Source organism: Mirounga leonina, unplaced genomic scaffold, assembly GCF_011800145.1.
Source record: "Mirounga leonina isolate KUSES-001 unplaced genomic scaffold, KU_Mleo_1.0 Mir_129, whole genome shotgun sequence".
Classification (NCBI taxonomy): domain Eukaryota; kingdom Metazoa; phylum Chordata; class Mammalia; order Carnivora; family Phocidae; genus Mirounga; species Mirounga leonina.
The window spans coordinates 9,961,270-9,978,106 of NW_023270323.1; the positions used below are offsets into that span (position 1 = coordinate 9,961,270).

General features: G+C 40.6%; 1 protein-coding gene across 6 annotated transcripts in view; it reads left to right on the forward strand.

Annotated features, from left to right (window-relative positions):
* Positions 1 to 16,837, forward strand: part of ABCG2 (ATP binding cassette subfamily G member 2 (Junior blood group)) — a 144,070-nt gene that overhangs the window by 115,543 nt on the left and 11,690 nt on the right. For all 6 annotated transcript variants that reach the window (XM_035004538.1, XM_035004544.1, XM_035004539.1 and 3 more), the window contains 4 exons: positions 4,871 to 5,022; positions 6,535 to 6,639; positions 7,827 to 8,074; positions 13,977 to 14,059. In XM_035004538.1, coding sequence (XP_034860429.1) covers positions 4,871 to 5,022; positions 6,535 to 6,639; positions 7,827 to 8,074; positions 13,977 to 14,059 — 588 coding nt within the window. The remainder of the gene's footprint in view (positions 1 to 4,870; positions 5,023 to 6,534; positions 6,640 to 7,826; positions 8,075 to 13,976; positions 14,060 to 16,837) is intronic.

Sequence of the window (16,837 nt, forward strand, 5' to 3'; positions counted from 1 at the left end):
AGAGCATCAACAGGATGATTTCTTCTGAGGTCTCTCTCCTTGGCCTGCAGGTAGCTGTCTTCAGTATGTGTCTTTATTTCATTTTCCCTCAGTGCATCTGGATCCTCATCTCCTCTTCTTATAAGGACACTGGTCCTTATTAGATTAAGGCCCACTCATATGACCTTATTTAACCATAATTACCTCTTTAAAGACCCTATCCCCAAATACAGGTATATTCTGAGGTACTAGGGGTTAGGACTTCAACATGAATTTGGGGAGGACACAGTTCAGTCCATAACAATTAGAATAGGACATGAGATTGAATTGAGTGGGTAGCAGATTACACAGGCTTTGTAGGCCACTGTAAGAACTATGGCTTTTATTGTCTCTAGGTGACATGGGAACTTTTAGAGAGTTCTAGAACAGAGGACTGTCAGCTGTGTAGAGAAAAAACTATAACTGGGCAAGGTGAGTACAAGGAAACCAGTCAGAAGGCTATTTGTATTAGTTCAGTTGAGATATGATGCTGGCTTTGAGTAGGATGGTAGTGGTGAGGTGGTGAGAAGTTGTGGATTCTGGATCTATTTTGAACATAGAACCAACAGAATTAGATTAGTTCATGAACTGGACATGGTGTGTGGTTATTGAGAGAACAACTTTCTAAAATTTAGGGCCTGAGAAATGGAAGAATGGAGAAAAGAGTTGCATTTACTTTTTTTTTTTTTTTAAAGATTTTATTTATTTGAGAGAGAGAATGAGAGAGAGCAAGCACATGAGAGGGGGGAGGGTCAGAGGGAGAAGCAGACTCCCCGCCGAGCAGGGAGCCCGATGCAGGACTCGATCCAGGGACTCCAGGATCATGACCTGAGCCGAAGGCAGTTGCTTAACCAACTGAGCCACCCAGGCGCCCGAGTTGCATTTACTTTTATTCCTCCAGTGGGAGGAATATGTTTATAGGAGAAATTTCAGAAGGTAGATTTTGGACATCTAAAGAAAATTAAAAAAAAATTTAACCTTACAGAAGAGTTATAAGACTAGTACAAAGAAATCTTATGTCCTCTTACCTAGATTCCCCAACTGTTACCATTTATCTGCATTTGCTGTTTCTCCAACCCTCCACCCCACATAGTCTTTTCCTGACATCATGTACCTTCACCCCTAAATACTCTGGAGTGTAACTACAAGAAACAAGGATGCTCCTCCTACATTACCACCTTCTACACCACCCAGTCGGGAAATCTACATTGCTGCCATCACCACTGTCCATCCCAGAGACTCCAGTTGGACTTCACCAGTTGTACCCGAAGTGTCTCTTTCTCCTTTCTCACTCAGGATGTTCTCCAGAAACACTTGTTTAAACCTTTTCTAATCCTGAACAGTTTTTCAGTCTTTCCTGGGTTGCACATCCTTGTCTGTCTTCAAGGGTACCTTTCGTAGAGTGGCCCTCAACTTGGATGTATCCAGTGTTTCCTTATGACCAGACTCAGGCCATGAAATCTTGGCGGGGGAACCACAGAAGTAATGCTATGTTCTTCTGCATAAATCAGGAGCTGCCTGATTTTGACTTCTCCCACCATGGGTGATGTTCATGACCATCACCTGCTCATGTTGGTGTCTGCTGGGTTTACCTGCTGTGAAGTAACTCTTAGTCCCTTTGTAATTGGTTAGTATTTGAGATAATTGGATATAATGTCCATACCGTGTTCCTCATCAAATTTCCACCCACCAGTTTTAGCATATACTAGCAATTTCTGCCTCCATCAATTACTGGTGCAATGGTTGCCAAGTGATTTTCTATTTACAACATTCTTTCTACATATATTAGTTGGCATTATACTGTAAAAAACTTTTCCTCCTCCTGTATTCTTTTATGTTTTCTCATATTCTTATTTTAGTCAATGGATCAATGGATTATATAAGGTTATTCTTATTTATTTTTATGATTAACCCTGATTTGGCCATCGGAAGCCCCTTCAGTCTGACTTTTGTGTCCTTTTGACATGTGCCCTAAACATACTTCAAGCAGTTCTTTACTTCATGGTCAACAAGATGTTCCAGGCTCATCTTGTCCTTTTCCCGTGTCAGGTATTTCTCTAGGGAGTCCCGGTACCTTCTGGTGTAGTCAGAATTTAGAAACCGAGATCTGATTAGTATACTCGCTGCTACTGCAGTTTCGTTGCTTCCAGACCAACTTAGCAGACATACTAGGAAATACTTGTGTACATGTGTGTGCATATGTAACACAAATATATTTCTATATTTTTTTATTAAAGATTTTATTTATTTATTTGAGAGAGAGAGAATGAGAGACAGAGAGCATGAGAGGGAGGAGGGTCAGAGGGAGAAGCAGACTCCCCGCCGAGCAGGGAGCCCGATGTGGGACTCGATCCCGGGACTCCAGGATCATGACCTGAGCCAAAGGCAGTCGCCTAACCAACTGAGCCACCCAGGTGCCCCTATTAAAGATTTTAAGTAATCTCTACACCCACCGTGGGGCTCGAACTCACAACCCTGAGATTAAGAGTCGCATGCTCCACAGACTGAGCCAGGCAGGCGCCCCTATTTCTCTATATTTTTATATGGAAGATAGCTGGAATATTAGTTTATTATATATATATGTATATATATATAGTTTGAATAGAACGATACATGAAAACATACATCTGTAACTATCGCTCTGTTAGCATGTGTATATTAAAAAACCCACGAGTGCATATTTCCAGTCCAGTCTAACGCTTGAATGTTTTTTAGTCTTTGCCCTTTCCATGTTTATAAATGATTTTTTAGACAGGCAAAAACTTAGCAATACATTTACTTACTTGCTAAGCCAAGTAACTTAATTGTTAAATATAACTAATCTCCTAGTCACTCTGGCCATTCTCTCTGCCCACCACTTCTGGGACTGCTCCCTACAACCCCAATTTTTTTCTTTTTTAAGATTTTATTTGACAGAGAGAGAGAGACACAGCGAGAGAGGGAACACAAGCAGGGGGAGTGGGAGAGGGAGAAGCAGGCTTCCTGCGGAGCAGGGAGCCCGATGCGGGGCTCGATCCCAGGACCCCGGGATCATGACCTGAGCCGAAGACAAATGCTTAACCCTCTGAGCCACCCAGGCGCCCCACCACCCCAATTTTCTTACGAGCTACCACACACATCATCTGCATATGACATCCCCTTCTTGTCATTACCTTGCTTCTTCAGATGCTCATGCCCTCATAAGCAAGTCTCTGTGCTAGGATAAGAAGAAATGGGAAGATTTTAGACATCTTAAGTTTGAGATGGCAGTTGCACATTTAAATGAAGATGCCAAGTAATGGGTCTAAGGTTCAGGTTCTGTTAGGGAATGCATGATACTTTGGTGATCTGTAAGTGTGTTAACAGTGTTCATTAGAGAATGGTGGATTGATGTGGAATACTGGACTATGTCGTGTTTTATCCTGTTTTGCACTAGTTGGCACACAAGCATCTTTCCTTGCACCGGAGGGCTCTAACCTAGAATTTCTCACACTCCACTGTGCACACTAATCACCGGGGTCTTGTTAACATCGGATTCTGTTTCCACGGCTCTGAGATGGAGTCCGCGTCTACGTGTCTCCTGGGAGATACTGATCCTGTTGCCGTTGGTCCTCAGACCACAAGGCTGTTGCAACGAAGCACTTCCCTACTTTCAGTCCTTCACTGGCTCTTTCTTGCCCTGTGATGAAAGCTGCAGCTTCTGAGTGAAAGGACTCAGCATGGGCTTGATTTTTGGGGCGATCTTTTTCCTTGCTTCTTCCCCTCCTCCCCGCCCCAAAACCCGCACAAACATCCAGGCTCTGCAATGACACGGAAGTACTTGTAGTCTCCTTAGGTAGATCTGTTATCGCACACTTTGTTGTGGCCGTGACTTCCTTCCCCGTGACTACATTTTCTCTTCTTGGCTTACTCTGGTTGGCCCCTTTGATACACTACTTACGTTATCTTCAGACCGGCTTATGGTCTTCCATTTTGCTTATAAGGAACCCTCAGCTTCTTTTATTCCACTCTGTACTGAAATGGTTGGATCTGCTGGCCTGATCCCCTTTGAAGCAGAGCAAGCTTGTACCCACTGCTAACATGTAGTAAGTGCTTAGAAAATGCTTAAATTGACATGATACATCTCACAAAATATTTTCAATAATGACAGGCTTTCAGCAGTGATTTTGGCCTTTGTTTCTTCTATCCATGAGTAGTACTTCCTGTGTAAAGGTAGTTTAGCAATGTTTTGGCCTTGGAATCAGACCAGGGATCAAATCAGCCCCGCCCCTTACTAACTGTGACACTTAGGGCCGGTCGCTCAGCCGTCTAAGTCTTATCCGTAGCATAAAGGTAATAATATTGGCACTGCCTTATAACAATATTGTGAGAATTGAGAAAAGTATGGAAGTATATAGCAAAGGCATAGTAAGTACTCAGTAATGTTAATTGTATCGTTAGGGCAAAAGAATGAAAACCAATTCCTGAAGAGCCAGGGGATTTAAATGATCAGTGAGAATGGGGCATCCAACCATCATTTTAATATTTAGTCCATGATATGTTTCCAAGCTTGAGTGTACTTACAGATTACGTGGGTGCTTGTTAGAAATATGGATTCACTTGCCCACTAGGTCTGAGAAGACTGTCCAGGGATCTGCATTTTTCATTAATATCTGGTTGATGGTGATTGCCCATGGACCGCACTTTAGAAACCCTAGTGTTTTATAAAAGCGCTGAATTTAGGTCTCCTAACTATCAGATAATATGAAATGAGAAGCTAGTAAGAGAAAATCAAGTCGAACTAAGAACAGATGATCTGAAGGCAGGAATCAAGTTGCCATGATGTTCACGTTTCAGATGTTTAATGACTTTTATTCTTTCGCTTTTAACTTAGGATGTCTGAACAGGGACGAACAATCATCTTCTCCATTCATCAGCCTCGTTATTCTATCTTCAAGTTGTTTGATAGCCTCACCTTGTTGGCCTCAGGAAGACTAATGTTCCACGGGCCTGCCCAGGAGGCCTTGGGGTACTTTGCATCAGTGGGTATGCTTGACTTTTTCACACAGTAAGATCCTTTATTAATAGAATCCTGGAAGAGAGCAAAGGAGGTCTCTAGGAGTGCTGTTTGGTCTTTGAGTAGACATACTATGGCTTCTGCCACTCCAAAACATCTTTGGTTAGTTTGGTGCTAGAGTTTTTCTTCACTTTATAGTGCTAGCTTGTTCTTTAGATCTCTTTCCTGTCCTATTTGACTATGCCTGCCTATGTATGTATGAATATTTCTACTGGGCCTGTATCTGATCCTCTTCCCAGTTCTGGCAACCTTTCCCTAACAGTTCAGTAAATATGTTGGCCTCATAACCAGTTATCTGTTGGGCGAACATTTTTGAAAAGGCCTAATAATATCCCCAAATAGTTTGTCTTCTTGTCCAGATTATGGATCAGGCTTTCTCATTTTATTCCCTTGTATGGGATATTGGTCTGCTTTGGTGGGGGTTCATGAAGATGCTACTTAAAATTTTCTAGTAACATTAAATTACAGATTTAGGCCTTGAGGGGGTATGAGTGACTTACCAGTCAATAGGATGACTCATTGTAAGTCTTACTTTGAGGGGCTAACACTTCTGACAGTTTTGGGCTGCCTGGTTCTATTTAGAATGGACATATATAATTTTTTTTTTTTTTATGACTCATGCAGTCTGTTTCATTTTAGAGATATTTGGATAGGATTATAGATGGCGCTCCATGACTCCAAATATAGTTTTAAATGTTCACTAGCCATCTTTTAAAATTTTTGTTTAATCTCTCTCATTTAAAGTTAACAAGCACACACAGGTCTAGGGAGCTTAGAGGAGATGAACCTAACAGACTACAGGCCAAGTTGAGTTCAGAGGATCATGCTACAAGAAGTTGAGATAAGCATTCACTTGTGTGGTGCCAGTCTTATTCTCTTGGGAGTGCTGCTCTGGGGATTTGTTCTCTATACTGGAATTATGACAGCACAACAAATGATCATTTGGCAGTCCCCAGGTGAACTGGGAGAACAGAATACACCCCTGGCCTTTCCCAAGTGCCGTCTTGTTGTGCCTTAGCATTCTTTGCTTCTTGCCTTGCTTTGAGGAGCATTAGTCCTAGCTACAGCTTTTTTTTTTTAAACTCAATTTTTTTCCCTTGGACCTATATTTAGATTTTTGAAGCGGTTCTGATAAGCATCAGAGCATACTGATAGCTGTTTCAGGTCTCATGAATTGTAATGGATAAGGACCAGATATTAACTTAAGATATTTTGGGAGTCCAAGGTTGGTTTTTTTTTTAATTTTTTTTTTAATGTTCAAGGTTGGTTTTGAGTATGTTGTTTTTCTGGAAGACAGAGCATTGTTGAAATGTCGTGTGATTGAATACATAAAAAGAAAGGGTAAATCAGTAAAAGAAGAGGAAAAAAGATGAGGGAGAAGTTGGTTCTCTTCCTCTGCCTCACCTCTCTCACCCCTGAAAGTGAGTTTTTACTTTCCAAGACCATCAAGTTTATATACCTGAGTTGCCTTCTTTTTGTAGGTTACCACTGTGAGCCTTATAATAACCCTGCAGACTTCTTCCTGGATGTCATTAATGGAGACTCCTCTGCTGTGATATTAAACAGAGAGGACCAAGAGGGCGAAGGTATGTGAATCTCTTGAGAGTCACAGATTATTGCCGAACCGAATTTGCTGAAGGTTAGCCATGTGGCAGCTCAGTAAAACATGGCTTTGTGAATTTATATTAATGCTGAACTCTGATAACAGTTGTCTTAGTCTGTTTGGGCTGCTGTAACAAAGATACCTTAGACTAGGTGGCTTAAACAATAATCATTTATTTCTCACAGTTCTGGAGCTGGAAGTCCAAGGTGAAGGGTGAAGGTACCTACAGACTTGGTGTCTGTTGAGAACCCGCTTCCTGGTTCAAAGATGGGTGACTGTCTTCTCTGCCTCCTCACATGATGGAAGTGAAGAGGGGCCTCTTTTGTAAGGGTTCTGATCTCATTCATGAGGGCTGCACTCTCATGACTTAATCACCCTTCAAATATCATCACCTTGGGGATTGGGTTTCGGCATATAAATCTTGAGGGAACACGAACATTCACTCTGTAGTATTGGTCAACATAGATTTTGTTTTCCATGATTGCTATATTTTTTATGTAATGTATAAGTGAGTATTTATGTGATAGTGTCACTTCTAAGGGGAAGTTTCATTTAAAAATGCCCATTGTTTATATAATGTGAAATAAGAAACTTGGCAATTTGTATATTTGCATATAGAAGGAAAAAAGGACCAGGTTTGTATGTTAGGAATTATAACTCCCTATGGTAAGAAGTCTATTTAAAAAAAATTAGGGTTCAAATGTTATAGTTAGGAAAAGGTCAGTAGGTTTGCTGTATTCATGAATTTATGGAAGCCGTCGGCCAGTTAACTATATTTTTCTAATGTTGTAAAGCGATGACAGATCTAATAATTTTTTATACTCAAGTGTTAGAATTAAGATGTCAGGGAAGAACCTAAGAAAGGGGTTATAGAAAAATGGGCTAAATCAGTTGTTATTTTATTTTTTAATTTTTTAATTTTATTTTTTTTTAAAGATTTTATTTATTTTTTAGAGAGTGAGCGAGCGAGAAACAGCATGAGAGGGGCGAGGGTCAGAGGGAGAAGCAGGCTCCCTGCTGAGCCGGGAGCCCGATGTGGGGCTCGATCCCAGGACCCTGGGATCATGACCTGAGCCGAAGGCAGACACTTAACCATCTGAGCCACCCAGGCGCCCTCAGTTGTTATTTTATTAATAATGTTTCCCTTCTGTATCTGCTTTTGTTCCCAAGTCAAGGAGACTGAAGAGCCTTCCAAGAGAGAATCTCCACTCGTAGAAAAAATAGCTGAGTCTTATGGCAACTCTGACTTTTGCAGAAACACGAAAGATGAGTTAGATCGGCTCGTAAAGGGTCATCAAAGGAAGAGCTCAGCCTTTAAGGAGATCACCTATGCCACCACCTTCTGTCATCAACTCAGATGGATTTCCAAGCGTTCATTCAAAAACTTGCTGGGCAATCCCCAGGCCTCTATAGCTCAGGTAACCTGACAGATCCTTCTGATTATGCTGGGACATACTCACGTGGGAACATGAGGTTCTGGTATAATCTATTTTGGTATTATGCTTATCTTCTGCCCAAGCTTCCATTTATTTATCCCCACTCCATCTGGGATGTAAAAACAGCCAACAGAACAAGTGAAACACCATGAAATTTTTACTTATGGAAAACTTTTTTTGGTGTGTGGGTTTTTTTTTTTTTTTTTTGACTACTTAATTAAGACTTCTGTTGATTTAGACTAGCTGTGATGGGTAGTCTTTGTTGAAAAATCTTCTCGTCAAAAATTGTGAAATAAAGGAAGTGTTTAGCCACATTTAGGGTTTTCTGGTGGCTGCACACATTCGTTTCCTGACTCATTCAGCAAGTTCTCATCGACCGTGTGTGGTATTTTGGGAGCTTGTATACAGTGGTGAACAAAATGGGCGAAAATAAAACCCCTGTTCTCAGAGAGCTTGTTTTCCTGTGAGGTGTGACAGATGACAAATTCATACAGTAATGAACTAGATAGCAAGTCATATGGTAAAAGGAGCTATGGAGAAAGTTTAAGCACAGTGGGGGAGAAAGGAAGAGAAGAGAGAAGGAAAGGAGAGTGGGAGAGAGGGAGAGAGCAGAAAGGGGTTGATTGCATTTGAAGTCAGGCGGTCAGGGAAGCCTGCATCTAGATTCACTGAATGCACCTGAAGGTCACAGGGGTCAGCTGCTGTCTCAGGGAAGAGCCTGTGTGCAAGTGCTCTTCCCCATCATTGACCTTCTTCATTTTAGGGTTCTCATCTTAGGAGAGCACTAGGTACCTAAAACAGTTGGCAGTTAACACAACGTAGTAAGCAGGCTTGAATCCTGTTAAATAAGGCTATTCACTGTCAGATTAACTTTCTTTAGATGAAGAGGAAACCGTGTTCTTTTCCTCATTTGGCTGGCTCTGTTGGTAGTTGTTGATTACTACCCTTTTATTGTTCTGTATTCTCAGGTGCTCTGTCCTACAAAACCCTAGTATTCCCAGTTCATTGGCCCATCCTTTCTAAGGAAATCAGGTTAGCCAGTTATTTTGGGGGTGGTTGATTTTATTTATTATCAGTCATTGAATCTCTGTTGAGTACCAAAAGATGGCATGTTGTTGGCACTAATAAGATACTACTGACTTCTTGGAGGACTTGGGTGGCACAGTCAGGTGAGTGGCTGACTCTTGGTTTCAGCTTGGGTTGTGATCTCACAGTTGGGAGTTTGAGCCCTGAGTTAGGCTCACATGTTCAGTGTAGAGTCTGCTTAAGACTCTCTCTCCCTCTGCCCCCCCATCCCGCCCCATGCGTGCGTGAGATCTCTCTCTCTCTCTCAAATAAATAAATCTTAAAAATAAAAGATATGACTGACTTCTTACCACATGCACCAGAATTTTTGTACTTCAGTACTGTTGCCTTTTAAGTATTAGTACCAAGAATCTCTATCCCTCTGTGAGACATATTGCTAATTGCTCCAAACATTTTTGCTACTGTTATTTTGTATTTCTGTCAGAATATGAACACTTCTGTATACTATCAATCAAAGTTAAATTTTTCTTCTTTTAGAGGAGATTTGATATCGTTTGGAAACAAGTCTGATAAATAAGGTCAACCTTGTTTACCCATTGTTTCAACAGTGAGATAGTGTAATGGAGTTGATTCTTTAGCATGATTTATACATTATATTTTTTTACTTTGAAAATAATATAAATTTCTCTTTTTTCTGAAAGTGGTTTATAAGTGTCTTGTCCAAGTCACATATATAGTAGTTCTGGGCAGGATGTGATTAGAATGTGGAGTTCTTTCTTTTTTTTTTTTTTTTAAGTTTTTATTAAATTCTAGTTAGTTAAGGGCACCTGGGTGGCTCAGTTGGTTAAGCGACTGCCTTCGGCTCAGGTCATGATCCCAGAGTCCCAGGATCGAGTCCCGCATCGGGCTCCCAGCTCAGTGGGGAGTCTGCTTCTCCCTCTGACCTCTCCCCCTCTCATGCTTGCTCTCTCAAATAAATAAATAAATCTTTAAAAAAAATAAATTCTAGTTAGTTAATATACAGTGTATTATTAGTTTCAGATGTGCAATATAGTGAGTCAGCACTTCCATACAACACCCCATGCTCATCGCAAGTGCCCTCCTTCATCCCCATCACCTGTTTCACCCATTCCCCACCCATCTTCTCTCTGGTAACCATCACTTTGTTCTCTATAGTTAAGAGTCTGTTTCTTGGTTTGCCTCTCTCTTTTTTCCCCTATGATTGTTTTTGTTTCTTAAATTCCACATATGAGTGAAATCATATGGTATTTGTCTTTCTCTATTTTATTTTGCTTAGCATAATACTCTCTAGCTCCATCTATGTTGTGCAAATGGCAAGATTTCATTCTTTTTTAGGATGAGTAATATTCCATTGTATATATACCACATTTTCTTTATCCATTCATCAGTCGATGGACACTTGGGCTCTTTCCATAATTTGGCTATAGTCGATAGTGCTGCTATAAACATAGGGGTGCATGCATCCCTTTGAATTAGTGTTTTTGTATTCTTTGGGTAAATAATAATAATAATGGTGCAGTTGCTGGATCATAAGGTAGTTCTATTTTTAACTTTTTGAGGAACCTCCATACTGTCTTCCAGAGTGGCTGCACCAGTTTGCATTCCCAGCAACAGTGCAAGAGGCTTCCCCTTTCTAGAATGCGGAGCTATTTCTAATACAACAGCATGATTCTGCACCTTTTGTTGCTCGGCTTCCTTCAGGTGCAGACCCAGGCCTAGTGCCTCCAGGCTGCATGTTCAACCTGCTTGCCTCCTCAGTGAACTCAGTTCCACAAAAGGAGTCCTCATAATGCTCAGATTCATGGCAATGCTGTAGAACAAAGATAGAATATTGCATCTCTCTGAGCATTACCTATTCATATTTGTACATACTGGAATGTTAACTTAGGACAGGAGCAGGCAAACCTCTTTTGTAAAGGGCTAGATAGTGTATACTTCCGGCTTTGCGGGCCATGTGGTCTTTGTCTCGGGTACTCTGAGACAACTCTGCCATTTTAGCAAGGAAGGAGCCATAGATAATACATAAACAAATGAACATAGCTATGTTCCAATAAAACTTTACCGAGGGACACAAATTAGAATTTCATTTAAATTTCATGTGGCAAGAAATAGTCTTCTTCTGTCACTCTTTTTTCCCCCAACCATTAAAAAGGTAGTAAAACTTGTTCTTAGCTAGAGGGCTAAACAGAAATAGGTGACAGGCGATGTTTGGCCTGTGGACCCTAGCTGGCTGACCTTCGGTTTAGTATTTTTAATCTTGTATGTATGTTGTTTACTTCTTTAAGTGTTTGACTGTGAGGCTATTAAACTGCTTTACGGCTTCCTGCTGATAAGTCTCGTATTGGTAATATTACAGCCATACTTAGATTTCAACTAGTCATTTATGTGATTCAGACTTTGCTTCTGAGAATGCCATTTAACCAAAGGTTGTATTTGGATGATCTTGGAGTAAATGGATCATCTGTATAAAAGGATTTAATGTCCATTTAATGTGCCATGGGTTTTTCTGATCAAATCTATTTGGAAAACACTGTTATAACTCTTAGAGATTAATTTTTCCATTGGCATATTTAACATTTGACTAAGGATTAGTTTTTTGAGTGATGGCCATAATTATCCCTCAGAACTCACCTTGAGATAATATTGCTGAACACATTTGAACATGACAGAATAACATATTTAGGGAATTTTTTTCCCCTTCTGTTCAGAGACCAGGTGTAGAGAACTCACAGATAGTGTCTTTGTGCATTCTGTTGAGCAGTGTTTAGCTTGCTTGTTTTTTTTCTTTTCTGTAATGCAAGAAAGAATAACCTAGATGCCCCTTGTGAAAGCATGACAAAATTACGAGATTACTCATTTTGTCAATGTGATTGAAAGCTGACTTGAACATTCTTTTAGAACTTTGAAACCTTTAGTAAACATCCTAATGATAAGACTGACAGTCCAGTCTGTTACTATAGGATATCAAATATTTGAATACTAAAGAAACAAGCATGTAGATTGTCCAGTTTAAAAAGTCTGAACATTCCGGGGCGCCTGGGTGGCTCAGTCATTAAGCGTCTGCCTTCAGCTCAGGTCATGATCTTGGGGTCCATGGATCGAGCCCTGCATCGGGCTCCCTGCTCAGTGGGAAGCCTGTTTCTCCCTCTCCTGCTCCCCCTGCTTATGTTTCCTCTCTCGCTGTGTCTCTCTCTGTCAAATAAACAAATAAAATCTTTAAAATAAAATAAAATAAAAAGTCTGAACATTCCTAAAGTTCTATTGTCTGAAAGTAGACTTGTATATATACACATGCACACGTGGTAATGGAGTCATTGTTTATTTTGGAAGTTTGAACTGTTGGCATGAAATGCAGTTATTCTGAGGGTAATGAAAATTATACCAAGGTAATAGATTTTTTCCCAAATTTCTGACTGTCTTATTAGCACAGGAATTCTGAAGACATCTCAGATCATACTTTTTTCCAGACTGTGGTCTTCACAAACTAGCCTTCACAGATCATGATCCTCTTTTCCAGTTTGGTTTGCTTCATGCCAAAATAGGCTTGTAAAAAATTTCAAGTCTTAATACCATTACACTGTTGTAGTACTGAGATTTTTTTTTTTTTTTTTAACTTTGAAGGTTCCGAGGTACATGGTGGGGTATTTTGTTTTCTTTAGATAACCATTCCTTCTATTTTTATATTCAATGCAATATAAAAGTACAATAAGTAGGGTTTTCTTTTTTTTTCTTTTTTAAAGATTTTATTTATTTGACAGAGAGAGAGAGACAGAGAGAGAAGGAACACAAGCAGGGGAAGTGGGAGAGGGAGAAGCAGGCTTTCTGCTGAGCAGGGAGCCTGATGCGGGGCTCGATCCCAGGACCCTGGGACCATGACCTGAGCCGAAGGCAGACACTTAATGACTGAGCGACCCAGGTGCCCCAATAAATAGAATTTTCTTAAATAAATTATATCACAGTATAACCCTTAATCCTTTGCTTGGAAGTGTCCTTAAAAGACAATTTTATCAATCTTAAAAACAAAAGTGATGTTTATGTAGTCTTCTTAGGAGTCCCCAAACAGATGGAGTAAGCAGATGTAGGTAAGAGTGGCAAAGAATTGGCAGCTTAGTTGTACACTGTTGGCTGTAGGCCCTTGGACGGAGGTTGCTAGAGAAGCTGTGACAAGAGAATGGGTAGTGGAAGCATTTGAGTACCTTCAGAAAGAGCTGGTTGAATGATTTGGTGGCAGTGACCTTGCGCTTTTCCAGTGCAGGCATGCCCTGCCCCCTGGGTCAGGTCGGCGGTCAGCTTACCCCTGCTTCCTCATCACGCAGAATAACATTGTTAGAATTTTTTTATGTGTGTTTGAAAATTTTTATTTATTTATAATGGTAAGAGTAAAGGTATCCTGTTTTTATTTGAACCCCTTGAAATATAAAACTGCATGTTCACTAGCACAAAAGGTTGAGAGTTCAGGTCAGAACTCTTATCCATTTGGACTTTATTCCTCAAATGACCTAGCCAGGAGCTTGCATTGTTACCCTACCGTATATGGCCCTCCCAGGCCTAGTGGCCTGAATTGGACCTTGAACTGGCCTGGTGAATCACTGGGAGGAACCTTAGCATTCCAGGGGTCTGCTGTGTTCTATCAGCCTCCCCAACACACAAATCAATTATTTTTTACTTTAGAAAGCAGTCTAATAACATACACTGTTTTATATTCACTCAAGGACTTTGTCTGAACCACTTGAAGTATCTATCTCAATGGAGAAATTTGATTATGTAGCCTTATGTCTTGTAATAATAAATGGTGTGTTAAGTTTTAACACTTGTTTTTCTTTTTCTTTTTGAAAAGATAATTGTAACAGTCATCCTGGGATTGGTTATTGGCGCTATTTTCTATGATCTAAAAAATGATCCTACAGGAATCCAGAATAGGTAAGTAAATTTGGATCTTGGTTTTGAGAAAGTGCTGTTACATCTTTCTAGCTAATGAAAACCCATGAAGAATTTGAATTTGAGACAAGTACAGGGTAAACTGAGGAGTAGGATAAGTCAGTGAACTGCAAGCCAAATGCGTGTGTGTGTGTGGTGGTAATTTATACAGATTATACAGGTAATTAATTTTTACCTTCTTAACCAGTTTTAAGCGTACAGTTCAGTGACATTAAATACATTCACATTATTTTTTTTAAAGATTTTATTTATTTATTTATTTAGAGAGAGCATGCGAACGGGGGGAGGGGGAGAGGGAGAGAGAGAATTTCAAGCGACTCTGTGCTGAGTGCAGAGCCTCACTTGGAGCTTGATCTCATGATCCTGAGATCATGACCTGAGCCAAAATCAAGAGTCAGATATTTAACTGACTGAGCCACCCAGGCTCCCCAATACGTTCACATTATTGTGCAACTATCACAACCATCCAACTCCAGAACTCTTCATCTTCCTAAACTGTGTCTCTGTACCTATTGAACAATAATTCCTCATTCTCGCTTTCTTTAGTGCCTGGAAGCCACCATTATACTTACTGTCTCTGAATTTGACTACTCAAGGTACTCATATAAGTGGAATCATACAGTATTTGTCCGTTGGTGACTGGCTTATTTTCCTTAGCATGGTATCTTCAAGGTTCATCCGTGTTGTAGCATATGTCAGGATTTCTTTTCTTTTAAAGGCTGAATAATATTCCATTGCATGGATATACCATATTTTGTTTATGTATTTCTCTGTCCTTGGACACTTGGGTTATTTCTACCTTTTGGCTGTTGTGAATGTTGGGGAGGAAGAATTTCCTCTGTCATTCAAAGTCCTTCTAGTAGGACTGAGAATCACATTGACATGAGACAGATTAATAGGAAAAAACCAAATTTAATAGCATGTATAGAGGGAATCCACACAGACATGCAAATTCCAAAAGCAGTGAGACAACATGATGCTTATATGAGCTAAGGAGAAGGCTGGGTAGGGTAAGGGGAGAAAGACTTTAGCAGGGAGGTGGGAGATGATGTTTGGAAAACAAAGGTTGCCCCCTTATGCAAATAAGTTTCTTAGGCAAAGAGGCATCTTTTTTTTTTTTTTTTTAAAGATTTTATTTATCTGACAGAGAGAGACACAGCGAGAGAGGGAACACAAGCAGGGGAAGTGGGAGAGGGAGAAGCAGGCTTCCCGCAGAGCAGGGAGCCCGATGTGGGGCTCAGTCCCAGGACCTTGGGATCATGACCTGACCCGAAGGCAGACGCTTAATGACTGCGCCACCCAGGCGCCCCAAGAGGCATCTTTCTTAATAGCTCTCTTCTTAAAAGGCTCTCCTTTCCAATTTAAATTTAGGCAGTTGTGGGGGAGATAAGAAGCTTTTTTTTTTTTTTTAAGATTTTACTTACTTATTTGAGAGAGAGAATGAGATAGAGAGAGAGAGCATGAGAGGGGGGAGGGTCAGAGGGAGAAGCAGGCTCCCTGCTGAGCAGGGAGGCTGATGCGGGACTCGATCCCGGGACCCTGGGATCATGACCTGAGTCGAAGGCAGTCGCTTAACCAACTGAGCCACCCAGGCACCCAGAAGCTTTTTTAAAAAATTTTATTTATTTGACAGAGAGAGAGAAAGAGAGAGCAAGAGCACAAGTAGGGGGAGCAGGAGACAGAAGGAAAGGGAGAAGCAGGCTCCCCACCAAGCAGGGAGCCTGACGCAGGGCTTGATCCCAGGACCCCAGGATCATGACCTCAGCCGAACGCAGATGCCTAACTGACTGAGCCACCCAGGTGCCGTGAGATAAAAAGCTTTTCCTGAGTCTGCTAGGTCTTGATTGCTTTTAACTCAAAATAATTTTCATGTCAAAGTGACCCATCTTGGAGTGGCCTGCCCTTTACCCCTAATTGAGCAATGTTGCTATGAACGTGGATGTAAAATATCTGTTTGAATCTCTGCTTTAAATTCTTTTGGATTTTTACCCAGAAGTAGAACTACTGGATTATTTGGTAATTCTATGAAATATTCTATCTTCCACAGCAGCTGTATCATTTTGCATTCCTGCCAGCAGGGCACAAGGGTTTCAATTCCTCTACATTACCAAACGTTATTTTCTGTTTTGTTTTTTTTTTTTTTTCTTTTAAATCATAATAACCATCCCAATTGGTGTCAGGTGATAGCTCATGTGATTTTTTTTTTTTTTTAAGATTTTATTTATTTGCGAGAGAGAGAATGAGAGACAGAGAGCATGAGAGGGAGGAGAGTCAGAGGGAGAAGCAGACTCTCTGCTGAGCAGGGAGCCCGATGTGGGACTCGATCCTGCGACCCCAGGATCATGACCTGAGCCGAAGACAGTCGCTTAACCAACTGAGCCACCCAGGCGCCCAGCTCATGTGATTTTTGATTTGCAATCCCCTTATGATTAGCCCCGCATCGGGTTCTCTGCTCAACGGGAGGCCTGCTTCTCCCTCTCCCGCTCCCCCTGCTTGTGTTCCCTCTCTCGCTGTCTCTCTCTCTGTGTCAAAATAAATAAATAAAATCTTAAAAAAAAAAAAAAAGAATTAGAATACCTTAAATTCTTTAGCAATAAAACTGTATTTACTATAAATGTCAGTATCTACTAGTTCAGATTCATGTTGAACATAACAGTATTGTTAGATATAAGGCTTAACAAATTGAGCTGAATTGTTGCATGTCCCATCTTTCTCTTTCTTTCTTTCTTTCTTTCTTTCTTTCTTTCTTTCTTTCTTTCT